Below are 17,891 nucleotides of genomic sequence, written 5' to 3'. Positions count from 1 at the left end.
GGGTGTAGGAGGGGAGTGGCGGGGTGCGGGGGGTGGTGGGGGGGGAGGAGGGGAGTGTGGGGGGGAGGAGGGGAGTGTGGGGGGGAGGTTGTGGGTTGTCAAGGGGCATGCTCACACGGTCTGACCTGTTGCCCACAGTCTGTTTGAGTCCACCTCACCAAGGACGTGTGAGAAGCTGAAGGCCATTTTCTGCTACTTCAGATCCGTCGTGGGAAATAGTAAGTGGCGTCACCGAGCCTGGGTTCAGAGGTCAATCAGAGGCTGACCTCTGGCCTGTGTGGAAAGGTCAAGCTGTTCTCTGGGGCGAGCTGGCCGTCCCGTGTGTGGGATTAGCCCGGAATATTGTTGTTGGTCTGTTAGGTAAATCATTGGCACGGTGGTGCAGCGGGTAGAGCTGCTGTCTCACAGCGCCAGAGACCTGGGTTTGATCTTGACTATGGGTGCTGTCTGTATGGAGTTTGTACGTTCTCCCCGTGGGGGACAGGCAGCATCAGTGGAGGAAAGGAATAGCTGACTTTTCGGACTGAGACCGACTTCTTCAGACTGAAGAAGGATCTCGACCCAATATGTCACCTATTCCTTCTCTTCAGAGATGCTGCCTGTCCCACTGAGATACTTCAGTATTTTGTATCTCTCTTTGGTTTAAACTAGCATCTGTGGTTCCTTCTTACACACCTGAATCTGGTGGTTCAAACATTTGTACCTGGTACGGAGAGGGGAGAAGATGGAATGACCAGGGGCTACTGCCTTTATGAGGCAGAGCCAGATGCAGACAGTCGATGGGGCTGGTGTGTGTGACGGTCTGGGCTGTGTGCACAACTCTTTAGGGTAGAGCAGTTGCCATAACAATTTGATGAAGCTTGGAATCCACGCCGATCATCGATCATCCCGTTCACACTAGTTCTGTTCTCACACTTTCTCATCCACTCCCTACACACTGAGGACAATTTACAGAGAGGGCCGATTAACCTACAAACTCTTCTAAGACAATTAAAGACACAAGAGTTAAGGGTCTCTTCTACATCCCGCAGCTCCGCTCTTGCTCCCCCTCCCCCCATTCGTAACAAGGACAGAATCGCCCTCGTTCTCACCTTCCACCCCACCAGCCAGCGGATCCAACAAATCATCCACCAACATTTCCGTCATCTACAACGGGACCCCACCACTGGCCATATCTTCCCATCCCCTCCTCTTTCTGCGTTCCGCAGAGACCGTTCCCTCCGTAACTCCCTGGTCCACTCGTCCCTTCCTACCCAAACCACCCCATCCCCGGGCACTTTCCCCTGCAACCGCAGGAGATGCAACCTCCCCCTTTACCTCCCCCCTCAACTCCATCCAAGGACCCAAACAGTCTTTCCAGGTGAGACAGAGGTTCACCTGCACCTCCCCCAACCTCATCTATTGTATCCGCTGCTCCAGATGTCAACTTCTCTACATCGGCGAAACCAAGCGCAGGCTCGGCGATCGTTTCGCTCAACACCTTCGCTCAGTCCGCCTTAACCAACCTGATCTCCCGGTGGCTGAGCACTTCAACTCCCCCTCCCACTCCCAGTCTGACCTTTCTGTCATGGGCCTCCTCCAGTGCCATAGTGAGGCCCACCGGAAATTGGAGGAACAGCACCTCATATTTCGCTTGGGCAGCTTGCAGCCCAGTGGTATGAACATTGACCTCCAACTTTAGATAGTTCCTCTGTCCCTCTCTTCCCCTCCCCCTTACCAGTTCTCCCTCTATCTTCCTGTCTCCACCTATATCCTTCCTTTGTCCCGCCCCCCCTGACATCAGTCTGAAGAAGGGTCTCGACCCGAAATGTCACCCATTCCTTCTCTCCTGAGATGCTGCCTGACCTGCTGAGTTACTCCAGCATTTTGTGAATAAATACCTCCAAGAGTTAACTTAAATGAGCCTTGATCAGTAGTATTGGTCCCCAGCGGGATGGACATTGAGCCTTGATCAGTAGTATTGGTCCCCAGCGGGATGGACATTGAGCCTTGATCAGTAGTATTGGTCCCCAGCGGGATGGACATTGAGCCTTGATCAGTAGTATTGGTCCCCAGCGGGATGGACATTGAGCCTTGATCAGTAGTATTGGTCCCCAGCGGGATGGACATTGAGCCTTGATCAGTAGTATTGGTCCCCAGCGGGATGGACATTGACTTCTCTAACATCAAGTAACTCTTGCTTTCCCTCCTTCTCTGTCCCTCCCCCACCCAAGTTGTACTAGTTTCACTGTCGTCTTGTTGAGTCTCATTGTCTGTGACTTGTTTTCACCTAGTCCACAGCTAACAATGGCCTTTTATTATTTTTACTTTTTCGTGACTGTTTTGCAGATCTTTCATCCATTTGTTCCATCTCTCTCTACATCACCGTCTATATCTAATGTTTCCCTCTCCCCCGACTCTCAGTCTGAAGAAGGGTCTCGACCCGAAACGTCACCCATTCCTTCTCTCCAGAGATGCTGCCTGACCCACTGAGTTACTCCAGCACTCTGTGTCTAACTTGATCAATGGCGAGTTAGTTTTCCGCCATCAGTGAATGAACCAAGCTGTGCACTAACCTGCTCCTTCTCCCCGGCAGTGCCCAGAGGCCTGATTACATTTCAGAGATGCTGCCTGAGTCGCTCCATTGACTGGCAGAGGTCAGTAACTGATATTCTGTGAAACCTTCCCTTTTACCAGTGTATATTTGTGTATATTGTTCCCAGACAAGCTAACTAAACACTATTGAACCATGCAGGATATAGAGTCAGAGAGTGATATAGTGTGGAAACAGGCCCTTCGGCCCATCTCGCCCACACCTGCCAACATGTAGACCAGTTGGAAACGTGGGCAGAGGAATGGCAGATGGAGTTTAATGCAGATGAGTTTGGGTGTACTTTTGGAGGTCCATCGCCAGGAGAAAGTACACAGTAAATGGCAGGGCAAGGGCTGAGACCCATCAGACTGATTGTGGGGGGCAGGGGGGCAGGGGGTTCAAAGCAACCAAATACTTTGTCCCGACTCACCTCTCTCCCAACTTTCGTACCCTCCCCCCTCGACAATCAGTCTGAGGAAGGGTGCTGACCGGAAACGTCACCTATCCATGTTCTCCAGAGATGCTGCCTGACCCGCTGAGTTACTCCAGCGCTTTGAGTCTTTTTTTTGTCAACCTGCATCTGCAGTTCAGTGTTCTTTACTACAAAACTTAACACTTAACTACCTTGACGATCAGCAATAAAGTCCAAGCCTGCCCAACCTCTCCCTGTACCTCAGGCAAGTCTGGAGCAGAGGAACCCAATGAGGTATCTGGAACTTCCAAGAGGAATATTGGGAATGTCGGGATAGTGTGGTTCTTTCTACCTGCGTGTCGATCTTGGTCAGTGTGGGCGTAACCAAGGATACTGTGCAGAGTTTGTTCAGACAACTGTTTCTGTTTGTACAGGTCTCAGTGTAAAGTGACCCAACTTCACCTATCCAGTGGTGGCACCATAGAGGACAATGGAAGAGACATGTTGCAGGTAACACGCTACCGTCACGTGTACCGTCACGTGTAGACACAAGGAACTGCAGGCGCAGGAAGCTTGCGTACAACACAGAGTGCTGGAGTAACTCAGCGGGTCAGGCAGCATCTCTGGAGAACATGGATAGGTGACGTTTCGGTTTGGGACCCTTGTTTAGACTCGTACAGTCATAGCTATTGCTTAGGTCTCGGTTTATTGGTGTCACGTGTACTGAGGTACCGTTAAAAGAGCTTTGTTCTGCATGCCAGATAAGATTATACATAAATACAATATGCAGAGGGGCAGATACAATGAGCAAAGTGGCAGATACAGAGTGCAGAATGTAGTTCAGAGTGCAGAATGTAGTTCTCAGCATTGTAGCGCATCAGTTCCACAGACAAAGTCCAATGTCCGTAATGGGGTGAATCGGATAGTACACTGGCTTACGAAGGACTGTTCAGAAGCCTGATAACAGAGGGGTCGAAGCTGTCCCTGTGTCTGGTGGTGTGTGCTTTCAAGCTATTGTACCTTCTGCTATTCAGGAGCAGGGAATGACTGGGGTCGGACAGTGTGGATGGAATCAATGGTGGGGAGTGTGGTGTGTGTGTGATGGGCTGGGCTGTCAGTGTGGGGCGATCATGTGGCCGAGCAACAGAATCCCGTTGTCTGTGTGTGTGTGTGTGCGTGTTGCTCCGGTTGTTGAATCACTGTTGTAATCCTGCAACGCTCAACGGCAATGCTGAAGTGACCAGTGGGGTAAACATGGGGTAACCTTGTGGTGACCGGTGTGGGTGTTGCAGGTGATGTGACTGTCAGTGTGATGGGTGTAGCGACTGGCGGTGTAATGGTGTGGTGATGGGTGTGGTGACCGGCGGTGACGGTGTGGTGACGGTGTGGGTGTTGCAGGTGGACTTTGCCGCGGCGATGGTGGGGGGAGGGGTGCTGGGCCGGGGGTTGGTGCAGGAGGAGATCCGCTTCCTCATCAACCCCGAGCTGATCGTGGCCCGGCTCTTCACCGAGCGGTTGGACGACACCGAGTGCCTGCTCGTCACCGGTGAGTACCGGCACCGGGCCCTGGGGTGGCACAGACGCAGATACTGGGTGGGGTGGGTGGGCCGGGGGGGGGGGGGGGGGGGGGGTGGGCGGGCCGGGGGGGGGTGTGCGGGCCGGGGGGTGGGCGGGTAGGCCGTTGGGGGGGTGGGGTGTGGGTGGGCCGCGGGGTGGGCCGTGGGGGCCGGGAGGGCTGGGTCGGGGGTGGGCCGGGGGGGGGTGTGTGTGGGGGGTGGGCCGGGGGGGTGTGTGGGGGGTGGGCCGGGGGGGATATGGGTGGGCCGCGGGGTGGGTGAGCCGGGTGGGGGGAGCAGTGACTGACGGCTGTGCTCTGGTTCCCAGGTGCCCAGCGTTACAGTGACTACACTGGATTCAGCGACACATTCCGCTGGACCAGAGCGCACCTGGACGCCAAGCCCAGGTGAGGGGTGCGGCCAGAGGTCTTTGCGTTTCTGTAAGGTGGAGTTTGATCGATTGTTGATCAGTGCAGGTGTCAGGGGTTATGGGGACAAGGCAGGAGAATGGGGTTAGGAGGGAGAGATAGATCAGCCATGATTGAATGGCGGAGTAGGTGATGGGCCGAATGGCCTAAATCTGCTCCCTCCCCTGGGACACAGAGTGCTGGAGTAACTCAGTGGGTCAGGCAGCATCTGTGGTGTTTCGGGTCGGCTCGCTGCTTCAGAACGTTCCTTGTCTCTCTGCATCCTTGCCAGTTCATGCATCTGTCCAAGTGCTTCTTCAACCTGGCTTTAGACTTTAGAGATACAGCCCACAGAGTCCTCGCCGACCAGCGACCAGCGACCCCCCCTACTACACAACCCAACACACTAGGGACCAGCGACCAGCGACCCCCCCTACTACACAACCCAACACACTAGGGACCAGCGACCAGCGACCCCCCCTACTACACAACCCAACACACTAGGGACCAGCGACCAGCGACCCCCCCTACTACACAACCCAACACACTAGGGACAATTTACAATTATACTGAAGCCAATTAACCTACAAAACCTGTACTTTTTGGTGTGTGGGAGAAAACCCTCGCAGGTCACGAGAACACGCAAACTCCGTACAGACAGCACCCGTAGTTGGGATCAAAGCCGGGTTTCTGGCGCTGCGAGGCAGCAGCTCTACCCGCTGCGCCGCCTCATTTGGTTTTAACGCTGGTTTCTGTTCCTGTGCAGGGACTCCTGGCAGAGGCGTCGAACGCAAATCGTGGCCATGGATGCGGTGAAGTTTGACAACCCCCTGGACCAGTACAATCCGCACTACCTGAAGCGGGAGCTGACGAAGGTATCTCCTCACACCAGAGTCATAGAGTGATACAGTGTGGAAACAGGCCCTTCGGCCCAATGTGCCCGCACCGGCCAACATGTCCCAGCTACACTAGTCCCACCTGCCTGCGTTTGGCCCATATCCCTCCAAACCGGTCCTATGTACCTGTCCGTTTCTTAAATGATGGGATAGTCTCAGCCTCAACTACCTCCTCTGGCAGCTTGTTCACTGCAATGCCACAGAAGGCAGTGGAGGCCGATTCACCGGATGTTTTCAAGAGAGTTAGATGTAGCTCTTATGGCTAACAGAATCAAGGGATATGGGGAGAAAGCAGGAATGGGGAACTGATTTTGGATGATCAGCCATGATCACATTGAATGGCAGTGCTGGCTTGAAGGGCTGAATGGCCTACTCCTGCACCTATTTTCGATGTTTCTATGCTGATGAGATGGAGTGACGTGGGGTGAAAAATGTGACATAAATATATTTGCTGTTGCGTTTCTCGGCTGTCAACCGCGCGTTGTGCACTGTATATTTGCTCGTTTCTCGGCTGTGAACCGCGTGTTGTGCACTGTATATTTGCTGTTGTTTCTTGGCTGTGAACCGCGTGTTGTGCACTGTATATTTGCTGTTGTTTCTCGGCTGTGAACCGCGTGTTGTGCACTGTATATTTGCTGTTGTTTCTTGGCTGTGAACCGCGTGTTGTGCACTGTATATTTGCTGTTGTTTCTCGGCTGTCAACCGCGTGTGGGGCACTGTATATTTGCTGTTGTTTCTCGGCTGTCAACCGCGTGTTGTGCACTGTATATTTGCTGTTGTTTCTCGGCTGTCAACCGCGTGTTGTGCACTGTATATTTGCTGTTGTTTCTCGGCTGTCAACCGCGTGTTGTGCACTGTATATTTGCTGTTGTTTCTCGGCTGTCAACCGCGTGTTGTGCACTGTATATTTGCTTGTTTCTCGGCTGTGAACCGCGTGTTGTGCACTGTATATTTGCTCGTTTCTCGGCTGTCAACCGCGTGTTGTTCACTGTATATTTGCTGTTGTTTCTCGGCTGTCAACCGCGTGTTGTGCACTGTATATTTGCTGTTGTTTCTCGGCTGTGAACCGCGTGTGGGGCACTGTATATTTGCTCGTTTCTCGGCTGTCAACCGCGTGTTGTGCACTGTATATTTGCTGTTGTTTCTCGGCTGTGAACCGCGTGTTGTGCACTGTATATTTGCTGTTGTTTCTCGGCTGTCAACCGCGTGTGGGGCACTGTATATTTGCTGTTGTTTCTCGGCTGTCAACCGCGCGTTGTGCACTGACTCCTGCAACCTTCTCTCCTCCTCCAAAGGCCTTCTGTGGATTTTCGTGCCGTGTGCTTCCAGATCAGCATCGCACGGCCGTCGCCACGGGCAACTGGGGCTGTGGAGCTTTCAAAGGGGACGTGAAGCTGAAAGGTTTGTGCATCTGGTAAAGTACCATCATTGACAGGCCCAACCAACAAGGCTCTCCTCTGCAGCAGAGGGTCTCAACCCAAAACGTCACCCATTCCTTCTCTCCAGAGATGCTGCCTGCTGCTGAGCTACTCCAGCTTTTTGTCTCTCTTCAGGTGGAGACACTGGTTGCAAAGGAAATTGATAGTTATAGAGCACGGAAACAGGCCCTTTGGCTCAACATGTCCATGCCTACCTAAGATGCCCCATCTACACTAGTCTCACCGGACAACATTTGGCCAGTATTCCTCTAAAACCTTTCCTATCCATAGATGAAGAAGAGTCTCGACTTGAAATGTCACCCATTCATTTTCTCCAGAGATGCTGCCTGTCCTACTAAGTTACTCCAACATTTTGTGCAAAGCTTTGGTTTAAACCAGCATCTGTAGTTCCTTTGTACACATGGATTTAAAAGTATTTTAAAGACACAAAGTGCTGGAGTAACTCAGCGGGTCAGGCAGCATCTCTAGAGAACATGGATAGGTGATGTTTGGGGTCGAGACCTTTCTTCATACTAAAGGGTCTGGACCCTAAATGTCACCTATCCATGTTCTCCACAGATGCTGCCTGACCCACTGAGTTACTCCAGCATTTTGTGTCCTTGTGTATTAATCAGCATCTATAATTCTTTGTTTCTACAACTGTCCTTTAAATGTTGTTTTAAATATAATTTTGTCCTTGAAGTTAATTGGTATCTTTGAGCTCATGAAAAACACACATAATACGCAACAAGGCAAAGTGTAAGGAAAAGTGCAAAACTATTTTGCCTTGCCCTACGAATAAAAACAATCTGTTTGGGTGCATATGACATAGAAAATAGGTGCAGGAGGAGGCCATTCGGCCCTTCGAGCCAGCACCGCCATTCAATATGATCATGGCTGATCATCTAAAATCAGTGCCCCGTTCCTGCCTTCTCCCCATATCCCTTGATTCAGTTAGCCCCAAGAGCTAAATCTCACTCTCTCTTGAAAACATCCAGTGAATCGGCCTCCACTGCCGTCTGTGGCAGAGAATTACAGATTCACAACTCTCTGGGTGAAAACGGTTTTCCTCATCTCATGACAATGAAATCTCTTGCCTCCTTGCAGCTCTCATTCAGATCATGGCTGCAGCTCAGGCACACAGGGATCTGATGTACTTCACCTTTGGAAACAGTGATTCCATGAAGGCCATCCACACAATGCATCAATTTCTGGAAAAAAGAAACATCACTGTGGGTGTGTATCCTTCAAATCCTGGGGAGTGTGGTCTGGGAGTGGAGGGGGATGGGTGGTGGGGGAGAGAGAGGGGGCTTGGGAGGGGGGGGGGGGAGAGGGGAAGGTGAGAGGGATTCGGGGGCTGGGGGAGAGAAGGGGCTGTGCTGACACACTTTAGTCACACCCCAGGGATTGTACCCAGGCAGATATCGGCACTGAGGGGTGGACCTGGTGGGGTAGGGGTGATGAGACACGTGTGGGGTGGGGGTGATGTGACACGTGTGGGGTGGGGGTGATGTGACACGTGTGGGTGATGAGACACGTGTGGGGTGGGGGTGATGTGACACTTGTGGGGTGGGGGTGATGTGACACGTGTGGGGTGGGGGTGATGTGACACGTGTGGGGTGGGGGTGATGTGACACGTGTGGGGTGGGGGTGATGTGACACGTGTGGGGTGGGGGTGATGAGACACGTGTGGGGTGGGGTAGGGGTGATGAGACACGTGTGGGGTGGGGGTGATGTGACACGTGTGGGGTGGGGGTGATGAGACACGTGTGGGGTGGGGGTGATGTGACACGTGTGGGGTGGGGGTGATGTGACACGTGTGGGGTGGGGGTGATGGGACACATGTGGGGTGGGGTTGCGGTGATGGATCACGTGTGGACTCGCTGACTGACTGACTTCCCCACAGGGCAAGTTTATAGCCTTCTGGAGAAATACTCAAGAATGGGCTTCACAAGAAGCACACGGCAAGACCTTTACGAGTTCATTGAGACCAACATAATGTGCCTGAGGGGGCGATACTGATGTCAGAGGTGGAGCAGACAGAGGGTCTCACTCGGACGTTCTCTCTCGAATCCACTGAAGAAGTGAGAAGACGGGAGTGTTTACATTGCAGAGGGCAGGAGTGTGGAGAGAGCAGGGAGGGATCAAAGTCATCACAGGAGCAAAACCAGCAGTGGGAACAAAAGCAGAATGATGGCAAAGTGAAGCAGGAATGTCCAGCTGCACCTGTGGGCTGGGGTGGTGGGGAGGGAGTCTACCTGAAATTGTTCAACTTGGCATGAAGTTCTGAGAGATTGTGACAAGTCAAGTTACAATAATTAAGTGTTGTTTGCTGAAAATCACACAAGGAATCACTGGAGCAATAAAGGGACCAAAGATTATTGATACTTGTATTAAAGTTTGTGAGCTCCTCCACCCAGGGTGTAGAGGACACCAAACAAACCGAGTGAGCTACAAACACCACAACTAACTGGCAGCTTCCTGTGCAGTAACCTTTCACTCTCTCTTCATCTTGAACTGCAGCCACTGAAGGTGTCATTGCTGCCTTTACAAGTGGGAAGCAAAGATGCTGGCAGACTGAAGGTGAGAACCAGAGAGGATACGAGTTTGGTCATTGACCATGAGGTGTTTCTTTAAACAGAGGATTCTTGAGAATTCCCTAGCTGAGAAAGCTGTAGATGTTTTCAAGACAGTTTGTTAGACTTTTGAAATCTTGCTTGAATGACTCATAGTTTGCTCTTCCATTCCCCTCCTCACACAATTCTATTTCCCAAACTGAGCATTTGTAAAAGGTTTTGTTTTAGTTTAGAGACACAGTGCGAAAACAGGTCCTTCAGCCCACCAGGCCCGCACCGACCAGCGACCCCCGCACATTAACAACCGTACACACACTAGGGACAAGTTTACATTTATACCAAGCCAATTAACCTACAAATATGTACGTCTTTGGAGTGTGGGAGGAAACTGAAGATCTCGGAGATAAACAATGCAGGTCACGGGGAGAACGTACAGACTCCATACAGACAGCACCCGTAGACAGGATCAAACCCGGGTCTCTGGCGCCGTGACGCAGCAACTCTACCGCTGCGCCACCGTGCTGCCCCAAAGCCTTGCTCCTCTGTCTCTATGCTTCTTTCACAATTCACAGCGCCTTCCTTCCCCACAAGCCACAGCAATACTATAACCATATAACAACTACAGCACGGAAACAGGCCCGTTCGGCCCTACCAGTCCACGCCGACCACTCTCCCTGACCTAGTCTCATCTACCTGCACTCAGACCATAACCCTCTAATCCCCTCTTATCCATATACCTATCCAATTTACTCTTAAATAATAAAATCGAGCCTGCCTCCACCACTTCCACCGGAAGCCCATTCCATACAGCCACCACCCTCAGAGTAAAGAAGTTACCCCTCATGTTACCCCTAAACTTTTGTCCCTCAATTCTGAAGCTATGTCCCCTTGTTGGAATCTTCCCCACTCTCAAAGGGGAAAGCCTACCCACGTCAACTCTGTCCGTCCCTCTCAAAATTTAAAAAACCTCTATCAAGTCCCCCCTCAACCTTCTACGCTCCAAAGAATAAAGACCCAACCTGTTCAACCTCTCTCTGTAGCCTAAGTGCTGAAACCCAGGCAACATTCTAGTAAATCTCCTCTGTACCCTCTCCATTTTGTCGACATCCTTCCTATAATTTGGCGACCAGAACTGCACACCATACTCCAGATTCGGCCTCACCAATGGCCTGTACAATTTTAACATTACATCCCAACTTCTATACTCGATGCTCTGATTTATAAAGGCAAGCATACCAAACGCCTTCTTCACCACCCTATCCACATGAGATTCCACCTTCAGGGAACAATGCACAGTTATTCCCAGATCCCTCTGTTCCACTGCATTCCTCAATTCCCTACCATTTACCCTGTACGTTCTATTTTGATTTGTCCTACCAAAATGCAGCACCTCACACTTATCAGCATTAAACTCCATCTGCCATCTTTCAGCCCACCCTTCCAAAAGGCCCAAGTCTCTGTAGACTTTGAAACTGTACTTCATTATTAACTACACCACCTATCTTAGTATCATCTGCATATTTACTAATCCAATTTGCCACACCATCATCCAGATCATTAATGTAAATGACAAACAACAGTGGATCCAACACAGATCCTTGGGGTACTCCAGTAGACACTGGCCTCCAACCTGACATACAATTGTCAACCATTACCCTCTGGTATCTCCCATTCAGCCATTGTTGAATCCATCTTGCAACCTCACTATTAATACCCAACGATTTAACCTTCTTAATCAACCTTCCATGTGGAACCTTGTCAAATGCCTTACTGAAGTCCATATAGACAACATCCACAGCCTTGCCCTTATCAATTTCCCTGGTAACCGCTTCAAAAAATTCAAGAACTATACTCTACCTCCACACCTCTACTCATTGCAAGTCTCCTCTAAGCTTCCTTCCCCGTCCTCTAATATGTCTGGCCATTTCCTCACCTTCCCAAGAAACGCTTTCAGAAAAGGAGCAAGTTGCTTTAAAAAAAAAAAACACGTTGCAAGTTGTTCTAAAAACTAAACCACAAAGTGTTGCGTGAAGAGAACGTCGTTTATTGATGAAGCTATATCGAGTCAAAAACTTTATTTGTACCAAAATAAATAAATCAGTTTTTGTACTACGCAGTTTCAAGAAGTGGTAATCGAGATAAAACCTCCCCCCCGGCCCCCGCCTCTCTAGATAGTAAATGAATGTCTTGATTTTGGCACAGGCTGAGGGTGACTGTCTTGTTCGAATGATAGCCTGTGAAAGTCTCGGGTATGTGTGGAGCAGTGGAGAGTCGCTAAAAACCAACGTGATCCTGCCCGTGACCGGGAGCCTGGCCCTTCACCAGATCAGAAATAGAAAAATTCCTTATTCACAAAATTTACAAACCACACCTCATTACTGCAACTGCTCAGGTAAACTAAATCAGACATTTAAAAAGTGGAGTGGGTGAAGCAGAAGCACACCAGTGGCTGGCTTATGCACAGACGTTCTCTGCTTCTTCATTTCTGTCCTGATTCGAGGTATTTTCTTTTCTCCCTATCTGAAATTAATGGTGCAGGAACAAGCCTCTTGCCAATGGTACAGTTAGAAGATAGATCCCAGTAGCATACACAGCCTAGTCCCGAGGAGAAAGGACGGAAGATGAAGTTTCAGATGTTGAGCAAATTCCAAGGAAAAGTTTTAATTGCCCAGGTTCTTGAAAGCGTCCAAGTTAAAGCTGGTGTCCAGGAACCGCTTGAGTTCCTGCAAGTGAAGGCTCTTGTTCCCAGTGGCTGGGGCAGAGGCTGGATCACGACCCACGTACCTGCCAACGACAGGAAGAGTCAAGAGTGTTTTATGGTCATGTCCATACATTCTTACTTGCAGCAGCACCACACAATATTGCAACATGGTGCACTGTAAACAATATAATAAACCAGAGAGAAAGAAAAGTTCAGTGTGTATAGAAGGTAGACACTAAATGCTGGAGTAACTCAGCGGGTGGACAGGGAGAATCTCTGGAGAGAAGGAATGGGTGACGTTTTGGGTCAAGATACACACACACATACATACATAAACACACACACACAGCATACACACACACACGAAAAACGACAAACAAACGAGCAGCAGTTAACAAGCACGCACTCCCTGCAAGTCCATGTTTAAAAGTCTCTTACACACCCCACTTTTGTATCTGCTTCCACCACTCTGTGTTCCTCACCACTCTGTGTAAAACACCTTAGCTCCTTTCACCTTAAAGCTGTGCCCATTAGCCTTTGGGACAATGTCTGACTGTCTACCTTGTCTAAGCCAGTGGATGGGAGTGTGGGGAGAATAGAACAGGATTCTATTGTATTGTGGATCTCAGTCATAGAGTGATACAGTGTAGAAAAAGGCCCTTCGGCCCAACTTGCCCACACTGGCCAACATGTCCCACCTACCTGCGCTTGGTCCATATCCCTCCAAATTTGTCCTATCCATGTACCTAACTGTTTCGTAAACATTGGGATAGTCCCAGCCTCAACTACCTCCTCCGGCAGCTTTTTCCATACACCCACCACCCTTTGTGAGAAAAAGTTACCCTCAGATTCTTTAAATCTTTTCCCCTTCACCTTGAACCTATGTCCTCTGGTCCTAGATTCCCCTACTCTGGGCAAGAGACTGTGCATCTACCCGATCTACTCCTCTCATGATTTTATGCACCTCTCTAAGATCAGTCACTGATGGAAGCTGCCCTATCCCAACCTGCCCCACTCCCTTTCACCACCACTGGGTATAGAGGTAGGGTTGCCAACTGTCCCGTATTAGCCGGGACAGCCCGTATTTTGAGCTAAATTAGTTTGTCCCATATTAATAGGGTTACCAACTTCCTCACTCCCAAATACGGGACAAAGGGTGACGTCACCTCCTCGCGCCCCACGTGACCTCACCCAGCCAGCAACCACGTGCTCCCACTCCACCAATGGCGGCCGCCCAGGCGGGGTGAGGTCACCCTTTGTCCTGTATTTGGGTGTGAGGAAGTTGGCAACCCTATGTAGAGGTGACCCAGCGGAGCCCAGTCACACGGCACTATCCCACAATGCGCACGGGCACCTTATGGTGTGCGCGTGGCAATGACGATGGGCAGTCGGCGGTCGCGGTACTTACCACACCGGGCGCTCACGGTGAATGGTAGCACGGATGCGAGGCTTCACGTACTCGTAGTAGCCCTGGTTCTTGTGCTCCTCCTGGCACCAGACTAGCTCGGCGTTGCAGTACTTCTTTGCTTCTTGTTCAATTATGTCAAACGGGAAGGGAGAAAGCTGCAGAGAGAAGCATGAGCAACACAGTCAAACGCCTTAGACAGTGGCCTTAGACAGTGGCCTTAGACAGACCAACACGAACGCTGCACCACTTCATCATTTCAGAAATGAATTTTATAAAGACGAGCTTGCTGCTTGGTATAAGCATTCAACAGAACGTGCCGAGATGATTTTAGAAGCTGCACAGAATGAAGGTAGTTGAAGAGTGAACACTGATGGTAAATTCATCAAGTGCAGACGCTGGTTTAAATCGAAGACAGACTCACAATGCTGGAGTAACTCAGCGGCACAGGAGAGAAGGAATGGGTGACGTTTGGAGTCGAGACCCTTCTTTACACTGATCATGTTGTGATTCATCACATTATGAAGGAGCAGCCTTGCCACAGACCACCACCACAGCTCAGCTTCCAGGAATGAGGCCAACCTGCCCTCTCCGCTGTGGTGAGCAAAGCACAAACTGCTGGAGGATCGGGGAGAGAGAACCCTTCAGATAGCCCAAAACAACACCTGTCCATTTGCCTCCACAGATGCTGCCTGTCACGTTGAGTTGCTGTAGCTGTCTGTTTTCTTCACTCCAGATTCTAGTATCTGCAATTACCTGACTTTGCACCTTGCGGCTGAATCTTACGAGGATTATAACCACCTGTTCCACAAAGGCATGCCCCCATCAAGTCTTCCTTGCTCGTGTCTAGATGGCAAGTTGGTTAACACAGGGGATAGACAAAAAGCTGGAGTAACTCAGCGGGACAGGCAGCATATCTGGAGAGAAGGAATGGGTGATGTTTAACACAGGGATCTAACAGGGAGCAGTTTAAACGGCGGCACTCGATAACCTCAGAGACCCTCGGTCTGTGTTTAATCAGACTTTATCTAGCACTAAACGTTATTCCCCTTAACCTGTATACTGTGGACGGTGTGATTGTAATCATGTAGTCATTCTGCTGACTTGATTGCACTCAACAAAAATCCTTTTCACTGCACAACGGTACATGTGATAATAAACTAAACTCAACTAAATGGATATATTTAAGGCAGAGAACGATATTCTTGATTAGTGCGGGTGTCAGGTGTTATTGGGAGAAGGCAGGGGAATGGGGTTAGGAGGGAGGGATAGACCAGCCATGATTGAATGGCAGAATGGCCTAATATTGCTCCTATCACTCATGACCAGAACTCAAGGGGCAACAGTAAATGGACATCTCTGCAGAGGGCTGGAGCTGCTGACTGCTGCCCTCCTGGTGACAGGTAAACCTGCAGATCGTACAGGAGAGGGAAGGGCACAGTGCTCACCTGTTCCACCCGGGTGATTGCAACCTCAGCTTCCAAGCCTCTGCCCTTGCGCTCCTTTGCCAGCTCATAATATACTTTACCAGTACAAAGCAGCTGCCGCTTCACATCCTCGGGCTTCTGAGCTGCAACCCCGTCCTCCACAATGCCACGCAGGAACTCGGTGCCTGCACAAGGGGAAGATGATGCAGTGTGCTGTCAGTCCACATCATCGGCACACACTACACACTGAAGCTCCACTTCCTGCACAGTGTTGCACTTCTCTCCTTCCCCCACCCTCCATCCACAGGCCGCCAAGCTAACCACAACAACTTACCCGATGATCACTGTTCACCAGCAAGAATCTACAAGCGCTGTGAAGGTAATTAACAGATTCATCACAGCACGGTATTAGCAATGTGTCTTTCCAGCAGAGACCATGGACTCTGTTGGGGGCTAGTTTCTGTGGATGAGTGTGCGCGGCGTGTGTGTGTGAACGCGTGGCACATGTGTGTGCAATAGTGAGGGCTTTTACAAGTGGTTTCCGTGTGTGTCCAAGAGGGTGTGATGGAAACCAGTGGCCCAGATTCATTCCTGATCTCTGGTGTTTTAGAGATACACTTTAGTTTAGAGATACAGCACGTAAACAGGCCCTTTTGGCCTACTGGGTCCGTGCTGACCAGCGATCCCAGCACATTAACACTATCCTATACCCTTCTAGAAACAATTTACACACACACACCAAGCCAATTAACCTACAAACCTGCACGTCTTTGGAGTGTGGGAGGAATCCGAAGATCTCGGAGAAAACCCACGCAGGTCACGGGGAGAACGTACAAACTCCGTACAGACAGCACCCGTAGTCGGCATTGAACCCGGGTCTCCGGCGCTGCGTTTGCTGTAAGGCAGCAACTCTACTGTTGCGCCACCGAGGTGCTGTTGGTGTGGAGTTTCCATGTTTCCCCTGTAGATTTTTCCCAGGTGCTCCAAATTTTTCTTGAAGATGTGAGGGTTAGTAGGTTAATTAGCCACTGTAAATTGCCAATGTAAAACCCTCGCTGTCACAGAGAGAATGTGCAAACTGCACTCTATGATCTAACCTAATAGCAGGCAAAAATAACACTTCATTGTATGGCAATAATAAAGCTGAACCTTTACATGCATCATATACCCAATATTGTATTGCAGCTCAGCACCGCGGTTACCAAAACTCTTAGATATTGGTGAAGAGTTTAATATAACCCATTCCTTTAGTTTAGTTTAGATACAACATGGAAACAGGCTCTTCAGCTCACCCACCCGGTCGGTCGGTCCACACCAACCAGCTATCTATCGCCCGTACATTCGTTCTATCCTACACACGAGGGACAATTTACAGAAGCCAATTAATGTAAATGTCTTTAGAATGTGGGAGGAAACCAGAGCACCCAGAGAAAACCCACGCGGTCACAGGAAGCATGTGAAAATTCCATACAGACAGCACCGGTGGTCAGGATGGAACCAGGGTCTCTGGCACAGTAAGGCAGCAGCTCTACCCGCTGTGCCACTGGGCAGCCCCTCCATTCTTCTTTCCCAATTACTGTAAACACAAATGCTCAGCTTGCAGTCAATCTCCATTTCACACTAACGTACCTGGCAGCATGCTGTCAAAGCTGGATTTGGCATCTGGATGGCGGAGCAGTGATTTGGGAGTGAAGATGATCAACTGAAAATCAAAGAATAAACACATTAGCTTAAAAAAATGACAACGTGCTGGAGTAATTCAGCGGGTCAGGCAGCATCTGTGGAGAACATGGATAGGTGACGTTTCACAGAGTGCTGGAGTAACTCAGCGGGTCAGGCAGCATCTGTGGAGAACATGGATAGGTGACGTTTCACAGAGTGCTGGAGTAACTCAGCGGGTCAGGCAGCATCTGTGGAGAATATGGATAGGTGACGTTTTGGGTCAGGAGCTTCCTATACGTTCTGTCTGAGAACAAGCTCTGGGCAGTACAGCAGCTGTCGTACGGTGCAAGTAGATCAGGATCATGGCTTCAACACAGGCACGAAGCTGCAGCTGCCATTGACCTCTTAGCAGAACAGGTTCTTCCTGCTGTCAGTCTGGTTACTGTCTGAATGTTTCTCCACCTCACACTGCAAGCGTGTTAAGCAACATGAAAGGAAGTGGGAAAGAGGGTTATTTCAGAAGAGGCCTCTTTTTGTTATAACGCAGGAATTTGGTTGAAGTCTGGGCATTGCCCGTATTGAGAACATGGGTCAGTGTAGCACAGGAACAGGCCCTTTGGCCCACAATGTCTGTGCTTAACATGATACCAAGTTAATCTAATCTCGTCTGTCAACATGCAATCCATATCCCTCCAGTCATTACATTGGCTCCCTCAGTAATCAGATCTTCGTGAAAATGTTGGCATTTTGGGCCAAGACATTTCTATATTATTCCTTGTACCTCTGATCTCAAAGTTATCTCTGGTTTTCCACATCAAATCCAAATTCAGATGAGAAGCAAATGAGTATGTACATGCAT

At 50.1% G+C, this 17,891-nt stretch overlaps 2 protein-coding genes across 13 annotated transcripts in view; one reads left to right on the top strand and one right to left on the bottom strand.

Moving 5' to 3' along the window:
• LOC144610403 (poly(ADP-ribose) glycohydrolase-like) overlaps window positions 1-11,899 on the top strand; it is a 34,402-nt gene extending 22,503 nt beyond the window's left edge. For 6 of the 7 annotated variants that reach the window (XM_078429047.1, XM_078429045.1, XM_078429043.1 and 3 more), the window contains 9 exons: window positions 139-218; window positions 2,576-2,636; window positions 3,419-3,494; window positions 4,383-4,530; window positions 4,869-4,947; window positions 5,714-5,822; window positions 7,139-7,244; window positions 8,369-8,497; window positions 9,168-11,899. In XM_078429047.1, the coding sequence (XP_078285173.1) occupies window positions 139-218; window positions 2,576-2,636; window positions 3,419-3,494; window positions 4,383-4,530; window positions 4,869-4,947; window positions 5,714-5,822; window positions 7,139-7,244; window positions 8,369-8,497; window positions 9,168-9,283 (904 nt within the window). In that variant the 3' untranslated portion in view covers window positions 9,284-11,899. The remainder of the gene's footprint in view (window positions 1-138; window positions 219-2,575; window positions 2,637-3,418; window positions 3,495-4,382; window positions 4,531-4,868; window positions 4,948-5,713; window positions 5,823-7,138; window positions 7,245-8,368; window positions 8,498-9,167) is intronic. The other variant, XM_078429048.1, reaches the window with a different exon arrangement.
• LOC144610402 (2-oxoglutarate dehydrogenase complex component E1) overlaps window positions 11,867-17,891 on the bottom strand; it is a 65,973-nt gene continuing 59,948 nt past the window's right edge. For all 6 annotated transcript variants that reach the window (XM_078429036.1, XM_078429039.1, XM_078429041.1 and 3 more), the window contains 4 exons: window positions 17,000-17,072; window positions 15,392-15,555; window positions 13,947-14,101; window positions 11,867-12,621 (listed from right to left, as the gene is read on the bottom strand). In XM_078429036.1, coding sequence (XP_078285162.1) covers window positions 12,498-12,621; window positions 13,947-14,101; window positions 15,392-15,555; window positions 17,000-17,072 — 516 coding nt within the window. In that variant the 3' untranslated portion in view covers window positions 11,867-12,497. The remainder of the gene's footprint in view (window positions 12,622-13,946; window positions 14,102-15,391; window positions 15,556-16,999; window positions 17,073-17,891) is intronic.

Source organism: Rhinoraja longicauda, chromosome 36, assembly GCF_053455715.1.
Source record: "Rhinoraja longicauda isolate Sanriku21f chromosome 36, sRhiLon1.1, whole genome shotgun sequence".
Lineage (NCBI taxonomy): Eukaryota > Metazoa > Chordata > Chondrichthyes > Rajiformes > Arhynchobatidae > Rhinoraja > Rhinoraja longicauda.
This window is presented reverse-complemented; position numbering and strand designations above follow the sequence as displayed.